At 38.3% G+C, this 12,540-nt stretch overlaps 1 protein-coding gene across 3 annotated transcripts in view; it reads right to left on the bottom strand.

Annotated features, from left to right (window-relative positions):
* Nucleotides 1–12,540, bottom strand: part of RYR2 (ryanodine receptor 2) — an 830,565-nt gene that overhangs the window by 58,669 nt on the left and 759,356 nt on the right. For 2 of the 3 annotated variants that reach the window (XM_053605592.1, XM_053605593.1), the window contains 3 exons: nucleotides 6,505–6,585; nucleotides 5,603–5,691; nucleotides 3,346–3,474 (listed from right to left, as the gene is read on the bottom strand). In XM_053605592.1, the coding sequence (XP_053461567.1) occupies nucleotides 3,346–3,474; nucleotides 5,603–5,691; nucleotides 6,505–6,585 (299 nt within the window). Of the gene's footprint in view, nucleotides 1–3,345; nucleotides 3,475–5,602; nucleotides 5,692–6,504; nucleotides 6,586–7,755; nucleotides 7,789–12,540 lie in introns of all 3 variants that reach the window. The other variant, XM_053605591.1, reaches the window with a different exon arrangement.

Below are 12,540 nucleotides of genomic sequence, written 5' to 3'. Positions count from 1 at the left end.
TTGCAGCATAAACTCAGAACGGGGCTGAGGGGAGCGTCTCACCCGGATATGAGCTCACTCTGCTGTTAGGAGACAGTTCTTATGAACAAGTGACAGAAGGAATTTTATTTTTCTGAGCATGGCCGATGCACAAGATTCATTCCAGGAGTGGTAAAGAGAGGTCCACAGAGCAAGTGCACAGGGACTGCCGTGAGGAGGAATCAGGTTAATTTGTGAACTTTTAAATCCAGCTCACTCAGCACACCACATACAGCAGTTTTACAGTTTCCCTCATATCTGGTTGTCCTTTAGTCTGGTCTGGCTGTCACAATTCTGGTTTCAAAGCAAGGGATCTTTGGGATTTCACCGTGGCTGATACCCAGTGTCAGCGTGGTGCAAACATCAGGACAGTGAAAGTGCAAGAGGCGTTAGATGAACAGTAGAGCGCCTTCAAAGAAATAACCTTACTTTTTCTTCAAGTCACAAATAATTCTATTCATGTGATATTTAAGGTTTTGATCCAATGTTAAAGTATTCTAAAGGGTTAAGATCTTCTGCAACCCCTAGGTGACCAAGAATTGTTGTGGCCACCCTTATGTGACAGAGTTGTAAGCCCAAGGTCAAAGTACCCATTCTTCCTCCTAAACCTGAATATACTTTCCAGGACGTTCTCAACCTTAGGCAATCAGCTTCTGAGAGCTGTACGCTCATGTGAAGGGCACACCGGCCTGGCCTATGGCCTGGCTTTCCTGCTTCTCGTGATGTGTGTGCAGGATGGTCTCACTTTCAGATCAACCTTGTGTTGAGAACAGATAAAGCTTTTAAACAAATTACCTCCTGGTCTTTCTCTAGCAATCTTGGCCATAGAACATCCTCTTATTCAAACAATTCTTCTTCTTCCCCATATGGCCTATGGCTAGGAGGAGTGAGAGTTATAAGTAATACCTGTATAGCTCAATCATGGAACACATTGGTGAAAAGGGCATGGGGAGGGATTTAGCTCTCTTAACAAGCATGAGAGCTCTTGAGATGAGAGCATTAGGGAATTGGCAGTCTCTACACCTGTGGTGTTAAGCGTCATGAGATCAGCTCTATATTAGGCTGCAGGAGTGGGCAGTTGGGAATGTGTAGTCTATCATGGACCGCTTACTCTGTCTGTAGAATGTCATCACGGTGTCTTTCTAAGATCTATTCTTCTAAGACTGCTTCACCCTCAAAGACTATCTCTCTCTCTCCCTTCTGCTAAAGCAAATAGCAGTCAGGCATCTAAGAGCAATTGTCCCTAAGCGAGATAACAGCATAGAGGTGTGTGTCTAGAACATAGCTAGATAAACAGGGGGCTGGAGACCTGGCCAGTCCCTGGCCCTGACAAGTAGCAACCACGAAGGAACCCCAACACTTCCCTCCTTGAAATTGGCGTTTCAATCTAATAGGTAATTGCCTTTATTTCAATGGTTTTGGATCTCCCCCTTATATATATTTTCTACAGTTAGCAAAATCTTGAATAAAAAAACAACATATATTGGGCGGCACCTGTGGCTCAAAGGAGTAGGGTGCTGGCCCCATATACCACAGGTGGTGGGTTCAAACCCAGCCCCGGCCAAAAACTGCAAAAAAAAAAAAAAAAAAAAAGAAATACATATATTGCTATAATCTAAAAGGCACTCTAAAGCTCATTCAAAGATAAGATTTTATTCATGGTATCAATATTTATTAGTAAATATGACATTACGACAGGCTTCTCTAAAATATATTTCACTAAATGCAATGAGGTAACTGGATTGGATCCTGGAATAAAAAAACACATCAGTGCAAAATTGGTAAAATCAGAATAAAGCCTCTAATTTAGTAAATAGGATGTGTCAATGTTAATATCTTATAATACCATGTACCACGGTTATATAAAATGTCTACATTAGGGAAAGCTGAGTGAATCATATACAGAAACCTTTGGCACTATCTTCACAACTTTCGGAATATCCAAAAATTTTCCAAAATAGAATATGTATTTATTAAAATACATAATACAAAAATAATTATTCTAAAAATTCATATAAAGAAAAGAAATGAAAATGAACAGAGCACAAGAAGCCATAAGACTTCCCCTGATACCCTTTGCACATTCATTTGGAAATCCGAAAAAACACCCAGGAAAGAGTTCTGCACAAATGAAGAGCTTGATAGACGCTTCTAGTTTAAGATAAATGAAAGAATCTTACATATTTTAGGAACAAAGAAATTCCCACTCTTGCCTACAAAAGCATTTAAGTTTCATTTGGAATATGGAAACAATTTTTATTAACCGTTTTTACGCAATTCACCAGCTGGCTAACGTCACCAGTCCATCCTGCTATTTAATCAGGATGGAACACATGAATGTTGTGCTGATGTATCCAGGCCTGGGTGAGAACAATAGGGGATTCTTCAACCTGAAATGCTGAAATGAGGATCCTCTTCCTCACTCAGACAGAAAATAAACAAAGATCCTGCTACCTCTGCAGAGGTTCACAACCGGTCAGCCTCCCTTGGCCAGGGGTCACTCACACCTATAACTATGCGAGGCTCTGGGAAAAGAATCTGCTGCCGCTGTTGTGTTACGTATTTAACCTTTCTTCCCCCCACAGGATTGTGTTTGGCCTAATAAACCCAACTGTAGGTTTCTCTTCTGTTGTGTCCTCACATAGCGACTGACTCAGAACAATACTGGGCTGCTGAGACAGAAAACAGAATGGAAAGCTAAAACTGGTCTGCTAGGAAACAAGAAAGTTTTTCTGATTGAAAACAAGCCCGAATTTTATAAAATCCTTTAAAAATATGAGATTAAGCCTAGGAATTTAGCCTAAAGAGACTATAAAACAAATCAATATTTTAAAAAAGGAATATTCTCCAGTATATTTGGAATTTTATCTATAATACATTCCCCCCATAATGAAGTTTTTAAACGCTTTTCTCTTTCTTATTAAATTTCTGTGAAACTTCTTCCTTGCTTTTCTTGAAATGCTGTAAACAGTGGTTCAGTGGTTTAATGTTCCGCCTCCTCTTTCCCTTCCTTCCTTAATATTTATGGAGTGCTTACAATGCACTCCAGGCCCCGGAGATACAACACAGCCAATATCATGTTCATGTCTCTAAGGAGTTAATAGTATCTCAACCTGCCAAATGGTGAAGCAGTTTCCTTCCTTATACATTTACATCTCAATCTAGTAGTTTCATTGTGGTCATTGGTAAAGAAACAAGGAAATGAGTTGATAGGAAACGTGAAATGCTTTAGGGGTTTTGTATTTTCCTATGGAATCCAATGCTGATCAGTTCACTTGTTTTTACTTTTCTTTCTTCAAATAGCAGAACAGTTGACAAACGTTTTACCTGAATATACTCCGTGAGAGTGTTAAAGACTTGTTTGGCGACTTGGATAGCTTTGGAGAAATTGCGTTGCCCTTGCTCATCAATAACATCTTTCCCAGAGTAATACCAATAGAAGTCACTAATAGATTCCTGAAAAATAGAGCTATTATTAAGTTACATTCTGAAGTTATCACTGGCTATACACTCTTGTACTCTATACTAGAAAATTATTTTATTATTTATCATTATTATTATTATTATGTAGACAGGTTCTTGCTCTGTGGTACCAGCAACAGTATAATTGTTGTCATCATAGCCCACTGCAGCCTCAAATGCAAAGGTTCCCAGGTAGGCAGGACAATTTTTTAAAACAACTTTTCACAGTGATGGGATCTTGCTGTGTTGCTCAGTCTGGTCTTGAACTCCTAGCCTCAAGCAATCCTCCCACGTTGACCTCTCAAAGTGTCAGGGGGGTCAGAGGGGATTACGGGTGTGAACCACTGCACCCGGCCTTAGAAAAGTATTTGGAATAATAGATATGGTATCACGCAAAAACATCTATGAAGTAAATACCATTCTTTGATGACTTTCCTAAACATAGAATATGGCAGCTCTCTCCATCGAGATAAATAATAACGGAAGAGAAGAAAAGAAGCAGAAAACTCAGCTTTAAAAATTAATTTCCGTCTTTGATGACCATGAACTTCATAAACACAACGATTCATTAAAACTAGAGAATATCCAGTGACCAAGGTTAGATGTCTCCTACGTGAGCACAGAAATTAGACAAATCACAGAATAACATTTTTTATATTACAGACATCTAGCTTCCTTTTTTCCCAACATTTCACCAGTGGAAAAGTCACCATGTACTCTTGTAGATGCCCGTGAGGAAATGGGTGGGACTGCTAATAAATACTAACAGCTATAAACAAACATTTCAAACATTTAAATAAGATCAATCTTTTTTTTTTTTTTTGAGAGTCTCACTTTGTCATCCTGGGTAGAATATTGTGGCAACATAGCTCACAGCAACCATAAACTCCTGGGTTCAAGCAATACTCCTGCCTCAGCCTCTCAAGCAGCTGGGACTACAGGTGCTCACCACCCACCCAGCTAGTTTTCCTATTTTTAGTAGAGATGGGCTCTCCCTCTTGCTTGGGCTGGTCTTCAACTCCTGTGCTCAAGCGATCCACCTGCCTCACCCACTCAGAATGCTACAATTATAGGTTTGAGCCACCATGCCTGGCTAAGATCAATCTTTTGAAACAAAATGTTTTCAGTAATAACTTACATTTAAAAGGAATTTTGTAATAGTTGGCTAAATGAAGAATACATTTTAGTTCAGTAAGTGAACTATCTTTTGGTTTGAGACACGATTTAAAAAAATCACAAATCCGTTTTCAGTAACACTTCTTAATATATATGCTTAAAAATGGACTTTTCTCATCCCACTAAGCTTTAAGTACAAAGAAAAGTTATGCTTTTCCATATTCAAAGATTAAGGAAATACTTTGGGCTGAAAAATAAAATGAAAGAAATAAGAGTTGTGTACGGCTCTTATTGCTTAAGAGGCCTACACCCTCAATTCAGTTTAATTAACACTTCAAATACTAATATTAAGCTCAATTGTAAAATTAATGCAAATATTTGGACAGCCAAAAAGGTATACCTTTTTTTTTTTAAAGAGACAAGAGGCACAGAGTCTTACTTTGTCACAACAACGCCTAGCTATTTTTTATTACAATGTGGCGGGGGTCGGGTTTGAACCTACCACCCTTGGTATATGGGGCCAGCGTCCTACCCATTGAGCCACAGGTGCTGCCAAAACAAAGGTCTACCCTTAAGCTACTTCAAATTGAAGTGTACTGTAGTCGTAGCTCATGAGTTGGAACACCTGTCCTCCCTGTTTCTGAGAATCTTTCAAATATTCTTTCCAACTTTATCTGTCAACTGTAGAAGAAGCAGCAGAGTTTAAAAGAGGTTTACAAGATGAAAATGAATTTAAAATACCATCAGGGTAAAAAGTAAAGGGAAAAAAATTCTCCACTTATAGAAAGAAAATAATGAGGAAAGTAGAGGTGAGGACCAGAGGTAGCGACAACAGTGGCAGTGCTGCTCTGCCAACTGCCTAAAGGTTGTGGTCAAAGACAAAAATATCTCAGAAAATTCTTGTCATAAACCAGAGCACATTAAAACATGACAGTTTAACAATTCTGCCATCTTATTTCAGTTAACTAGACTCGTTAATGTGTTATGAATATGGAAGGCAACGCACCTGAACTCTGAGCAGGTAGTCTACGGTGGAGATGATGATGTTGACAGTTGTATTATTACCAGTCTGAGTTCTCAGATAATTTTGAAAATCTACATAAGACCAAAAAAAATTAATGTTATTAAAGCTCACTCAAAAGTTTAAAATGAGGGAGTTCAATAACTCCAAAACAAACAATATTATCTACAGAAAAAGTATGGCTAAGGGTGTTTTATCTGACAGTTTTAATGCGAAATAATTTATATTTTCCATAAAAAGTGAGTGGAGTGATTGTCTCCCAAACATATTGAGATGCCCCACAGAATATCAATATTCAATTTTTGTCTTGTTAACACCTGTTTAGATCTATAACTCCAAGCATGTGAATGACTGAACATGGCTGCCATATTGAGGATATAGTAATGAAATTGTTCACTCAATTATCATTTGTTCCTCAGTATCAGGCAAGGTGCTGGGGAAATAACAATAAAATTACGATAAAGTTTCTGCCTTCTTTAGTGTGGTAGAGAGGCAGCTATATAACCAACTCATGCAAATACATTATGTTAAGTAATGAAGTATGTACACGCTCAAGGTAAAGAGAAGTGACGCAAAAGAAATAAAGTTCTATGTAACTCCATGGATACCTACTGAATCTACATCTTTTTAAATACATCACCAGTCTTCTCTGACATAAGAATAATTGCTAAGATTCAAGTGAAACTGGTAGGTAAGGACTCTGAAAACAGCCAAGGAGCACCTTAAGTGTCACAGCGCCCAACAAGGAGCAACACTCTACAAGTGTTTGTTGACTCAACAGAGGATGCATAATTCAAACCAACAGGAAGACCCTGCTACTGCTGTCTTGAAAACATTTATTTCTTGGTACCATCAAGGTACCAAGGATGGTCTGGTGACTCACAAACCTGAACTGTGTCCCTCACAGAGTAGTTGCAGGAATCGGAAGAGGTCACAGGTGAATTCATCATCTTGCAGAACCTTTTCTCCTGGAGGAAGGGCACAGCGATCAGACCTTGCCAACCACCCCCGCCTGTCCCTCCCTCTCTACCCGCCTCCGTCCAACTTGCATGTTGCTCTAGCATGGTTCTCAACCCCAAACAGTCACAAATCATAGCCACTTTTCTATCTGAAGCTCATAAGATCATGCGCTTGGCAGATAGATGTACTTTTTCTTTGTAAGAAAAGAACATTTGAATTTTAAAACTCAGATTTCTCTCTGTTAAAAGTAGCAGCATGGGTTTGGCAACATTTTACAAACAACCTAAAGGCTTCGACTTTTCTTTCTTCTTTCTTTTGTTGTTGTTTTGGGGGGAGGTATACACAGGCATGATCTCTGCAGCGCTTCAAAGGTTAAAGTAAAATGTGCCTTGTTCCTAGAATACAGCCAAATGGTTCAAGGGAAAGCATTCAATGTGTCCATAAAACAGGGCCAGACATTTTCTTATTAAAAAAGAATTAAAGGATTTTGTAAAAACTATAAATCACTAGAAAAATATGCATTCCTTTGTTTTAATTAACCTTGTCTACTAACTACAAAAAAGGGGAAAGACTTCTGGAAACCAAAACAGAGACTTGATGGGCTGGAGCTTTACTTCTAGGGGGGGAGGAATGGCAAACAAACTTAACTCTAAATATCAGACCAAAAAAGACTTTGGGGGCTCATGTATGACAGGTAACCCTGACGAAGAAGAGTGACGATAAGGACAGACCCTAGTCATGAAGCTACTCTGCAGCACTAAACACGAAAAATATTTGTGGGGCAAGGATGGGCCCTAAAGGGTTCAGATAGTTTACCTGTATTTTAGTTTCAATGTCTCTCCAATGCAAGTAACTTTGAAAACAAAAACACAAGGAAGGACACAAACACGAAACAGCACCACACAAATAAAAGCGGATTTTAAAAACATAAAGCGTCGGTGGAAAAAAAAAAAAATTAACATTATGATCGTCTGCTCTGGCATTTAAATTTGTTTAGAAAGCAAAATGACCTAAAAATGCAGCCAGTGAATGGATGTACTCATGTATGTAAAAAAATACAATAACTTTTCACAGACTGGAAATACTTTGGGCTGAGAAAGAAAAACGATGCAATGATCGTGTGTTTACTTCAACTCAAATTATGAATGATCATAAGGACAGGGAGCTGATGGACTTACCAGTCCGTAGTCTGTGACTTTCAAAGTGAGAGGCTTCACATAATGGTAAGGTTAGGAAGCAAAACCATTTTGAAAACTAATATAAACATTAAAAAACGTACATAAAAATCACTGTACTCGTTTCCCTGTTAGCCCGCGAGATAAAAACTTTGGCGATGAAGCTAAAATTGCCAGTATACAAATCACACCTGGCAAGTTCAAGTGTGAAAGGCTCATTGTTTTGAAGTTCCATACATGGCTGATAAGTCCATTCCTCAGTGTTAAAGCTCATGGAAGGATAGGAGAGAAAGGAAGGGACAGCTGAGGCTAAAAGACACTCAACTCCCTTCATTGATGAGACTCACTATCATTTTCATGAGCCATTTTAATCACAAGAGTCTTTTCAAATGAATATGAGTCAAATTATTATGAGTTACTTATATAGACTTACTGATTTTTTTTTTTTCCTGGAAGCCCATCTACAATGCTTTTTTTCTCTCCAAATCAAATCAACAAACCAAGTACATACTTTCAATGTTCATGTATTCAGTGTGGAATAGGTTCACTCTTACTAGAATGTATTCTGGACAGTTAACGCTGACATAAATATATAATCTACTGTGCACCTAAAGTTGCTCTGCAAGTATAATGATTTATAACATAAGGTTTTGTTCATTGTTGGCAAGCACAGTACTGTCTTGATTGTACACCAAAGCTGGTACGAGTAACTCCACTTCCGTAAGGACACAGTGCATACAGAAGAACAATGGGGAGAGAGAGAGGAGGGGAAGGGGGCAAACCTTCATTTATCGTCATGTGATACCAGTTGTAACCCAGGGTGCTATTGCTTAATGAGCACATTCCTGCCTGATTAAAATGCTGCCATTGTCCATGCTGCGAATAAGGGGCCCAGTAACAGAGATGGAAGACGGCTTTATGTCTGCAGAAGGTACAGGGTCAACATTTTGTGACATATGCAAAAAGTATTTTGAAAATCTTGATGGAGAAATGGCCAATAAATTATTAAGCAATAAAAATGGCAACAAAAAATAAGGGTAGCCAATATTCAAAGATCAATTTTAATCTTTTTTTTTTTTGAGACAGTCTCAAGCTGTTGTCCTGGGTAAAGTGCGGTGGCGTCACAGCTCACAGCAACCTCAAACTTGCGGGCCTAAGCAATTCTCTTGCCTCAGCCTTCCGAGTAGCTGGGTCTACAGGCACCTGCCACAACGCCCAGCTGTTTTCAGAGATGGGGTCTCACTCTGGCTCAGGCTGTTCTCAAACTCGTGAGCTCAGTCATAATCCACCCACTTTAGCCTCCCAGAGTGCTAGAATTACAGGCGTGAGCCCCCATGCCCAGCCAATTTTAATCTTTTCACTTACTTAATCAAAAATTAATCTTCATTGCTTCAACATCACATAAATTTGATGAGGTCAAGAGAAATATGTCAGTAAGAACATCGGGGCATTCATCTCGTTAATTGGTATTTAATATTTTACATTTTTTTAAATCAAATACTTTCTAAGGAATCAGATCAACTTCTAAGTTTCATCTTACTTTTGTGAAGTCCAAGACCACTGCACAATGTTCAAAAATAAAACGTAATATCTTCTGTTCTATTCCAAGAAGAGTTTTCAGAAATGGAAAAATGCACTTTCAAGCTCACAATGATTTGATAATGAGGTTAATGGTTCTGATTAAAAAAACTAAAAGTCTAAGAATGGAATGAAAATTTAAATATATAGGTTTCTGGTTTTGAACTTCATTATCTGATTGAAAGAAAACACACGAGTGTAAAATACAGAGAGGGCCACGTTGAACACATTTGCTGAGGGACCTTTTAAAATTTTATTTTAAACAAGTGATAGGTCCAGGCTTTGTAGAAATGGGGAAAATTTAGGAAGAAGGGACAGGGACCCAGGGCAAAGCTTACATGACAGTGATGACGGTATAAAAAACGTGTAAACAGTGACTGTGAAATCTGTACACAAACCTTGCAGAAGCACACAGCTGCTAATGGCATCTCAGTACCAGATTAGGAACAGCATTTGTAACCATAAAAGTTCAAAAGTGATCTCTAAACTTGACTATACGTGTAAACATTGTCCATAGATTGGTGTTCCAGAAAAAGCCAAGAACAAGAAGCAAAAGGACAAGAACTACTACCCAGGTCAAAGCTGGACCTGACGTAAGCACCTGTAGAATGTGAAAACATGGTAGGGAAGGGACTCAGCTCATGAAATCTTTAAAGTATACACCGGGAGGCAAAGTGCCTGCATTTCATTCTTGGCCCTGTCACTTAGCCGTGTGACCTTGGACAAGCTAAGTGACCTTTCTGTCCTTGTCTCCATATCTATAAAATCAAGGTACCCTTTGGAAGGTTGTGTCAAAAAAGTTCATGTGTTTAAGTTAATACATTTTCTGTGGCTACATAATCTATGGTTATGGTATCATCATCAGAAAGAGATTTAGCCTAACACAGACAGTGGGTTAGGATGGAGATTTAGATAGAGAAGATTATTTTCTCAGTGCTAAGCCTTCACTATCTGAGACTTGGGTTTTGAAGCAATGGCATCACTAAGAGGTTTAGGTTTTACAGGCTTTTTTAGACCTGCCAAGATAGATGGTCTTTTCTTCTCCAAAGAGGGTATGGGCTTTTCCTAACTATCAGAGAATCTTAAACAAAAGACATTTTAACAATATGCCAAAAGAGAATAAGTACTGGGGTTTTTAAAACTATCTGGAAAACAGTATAATATTGATAGAACTAATGAGTTTCCCTGGCACATTCTCCTAATAGGTCTCTTGATTAAGGCAATAGTATGTATTTGGAAAGCGCAACTTAATTTCAGAAGCCTTGTTGCTATACTATGTACTATTTAAAACCTTATCCCTTCTTTATTACCATTGTATAGAATGTCTTTCAGAGTCGAAAGTGCAAGGGTTGATTTTTTTGTTTTTAAGAGACAATGTCTTGCTATGTTATCCAGGCTGATCTTGAACTCCCAGCATCAAGAATTCCTCCTTCCTTAGCCTCTCAAGGATCTGGGACTACAGTTGTGCACCCCGGCACCAGGCTGCAACGTCTTTTAGAAACTACTTACAAGACTATTGCTTTTTCTGTTACTCTATTAGTCTGAAGAGTAAATGGTTGCTGTTGTTTCTACTGCTCTTTGAAGTTAGTGTCAAGAATAAAAATTAGATTTTATGCTCAATGATTTTTAATCTGTGATATTTTCAAAGGAATAGAGAAAAGTCTGCAGACCTCCCAATACTTAGGAGGCAATTGGCACAGCACACTGGCCAAGGGGAGCCTCAGCTCGTCACATTTGATCTTGGATCTGTTACTGATTTTTTATGCACCACTCGGTGCAGCCATAAAGCCACAGTATGTTCAAGACAGAAATGCTACAGGGAGAACAGAGCACATATTCTAAGATTCATTCATTTACACAATAATTGCAAACACTGCACCCACCAGAAACGTTTTTAAATAAACAAAACACAACAAAACAAACAAACAAAAATAACTGAAAAAGCTTTTTGCCCCTTCATATCTAATGTATTAATAACTACATCTTCATAGAAAGAAGAAAAAAAGAGAAAAGCTAAATACATAAATTCAAAAATAATAGGATGCAGAATGATGGAAATTAAATAACCTACTTGTGAAAACAGTCTATATAAAAAAAAAAAAAATGCACAAGAATGGTCACTACCAAGTCCGAACACCAAGCTAACAAAAGGTGAAAGAGTGAATACATGAAAGTTCATTTTTAATAATTACCACGCTCATGAGTGATGACTGAGGAAGGGTGGATAGTACATTTACAGTAGTCGATAGAAAAGGAAATGGGGAAAAAGAAAAAAGGTGAGATGCGGTTTTTGTTTTGCTCTTTGTAAGGAAATAAAATACAAGATGTGTTAAACAGTTTGGGTGATTATTGTGTGTGTGTTGAAAAAGAAGCACAAATTAAATGAACCCAACCTCATTTTGAGAGATCTGAATAATTCTCCCATCAGAACGGGCACTTTCAAAGTTATTTCTGATTTGAGACTCAAAAATATTATGTCAATCCATGTCTGGTTGACAAAGGATGGAGTGAAGTAAACCTGCGTGGGGGATGGAGTGAAGTAAACCGGTGTGGCCGATACTCCCTGGAGGGAGCTGATATGACCACTGACTAAGAAGGATTAATGGAATTATGGTCAGGGCCCTTGGAGCACTAAGTAATAACTACAGGGAAAAAAAATGACACTGATTTCTAATTCTAAGACAGGAAAGTCAGACTTGGGACAGATAATTCAGTCACTTATTCATTCACATAATAATTCACAAGGACTTCCAAGAGGTGTTCAAGACAGGCAGGTGTGGTGCCCTGAGTGTACTAGATCCAAGTTCTCCAGATGGGGCCAGAGAACTTAAGCTGCAAGGGCTGCTGGTGACTTTTCTTGAAAGTCTGGCCTTCTCAACCTCAGGCCAGAACCTCAGAACTTTCTGAACCCCGGGCTAGAAAACCAAAGCATGTTTAAAGTGGTACTAGCGACTTTTTTGAAGGTAGCTAACTCAATTAAGGAACCATGTGGCTTATATTTGATGACTGGACACACACATTAAAATGTCAAGCAGAAAATAAAATAACCCAGGATCCACAGAGCAGTAGTGGCTTTAGAATGTGTATAAATGATATTTTCAGACATAATAAGAAATATGCAGCTCTTTTTCCTATTTGCAAGAATAAAAAAAAAAAATACAGAGAGAAATTAGTCAACATTTCAGAAAGACAAGGAAAGACTACAAATGG

The sequence above is a fragment of the Nycticebus coucang genome, chromosome 10 (assembly GCF_027406575.1).
Source record: "Nycticebus coucang isolate mNycCou1 chromosome 10, mNycCou1.pri, whole genome shotgun sequence".
In the NCBI taxonomy this organism is placed as follows: Eukaryota; Metazoa; Chordata; class Mammalia; order Primates; family Lorisidae; genus Nycticebus; species Nycticebus coucang.
Note: the sequence above shows the minus strand (reverse complement) of the source record. Positions and strands in the feature narration are given on the sequence as shown.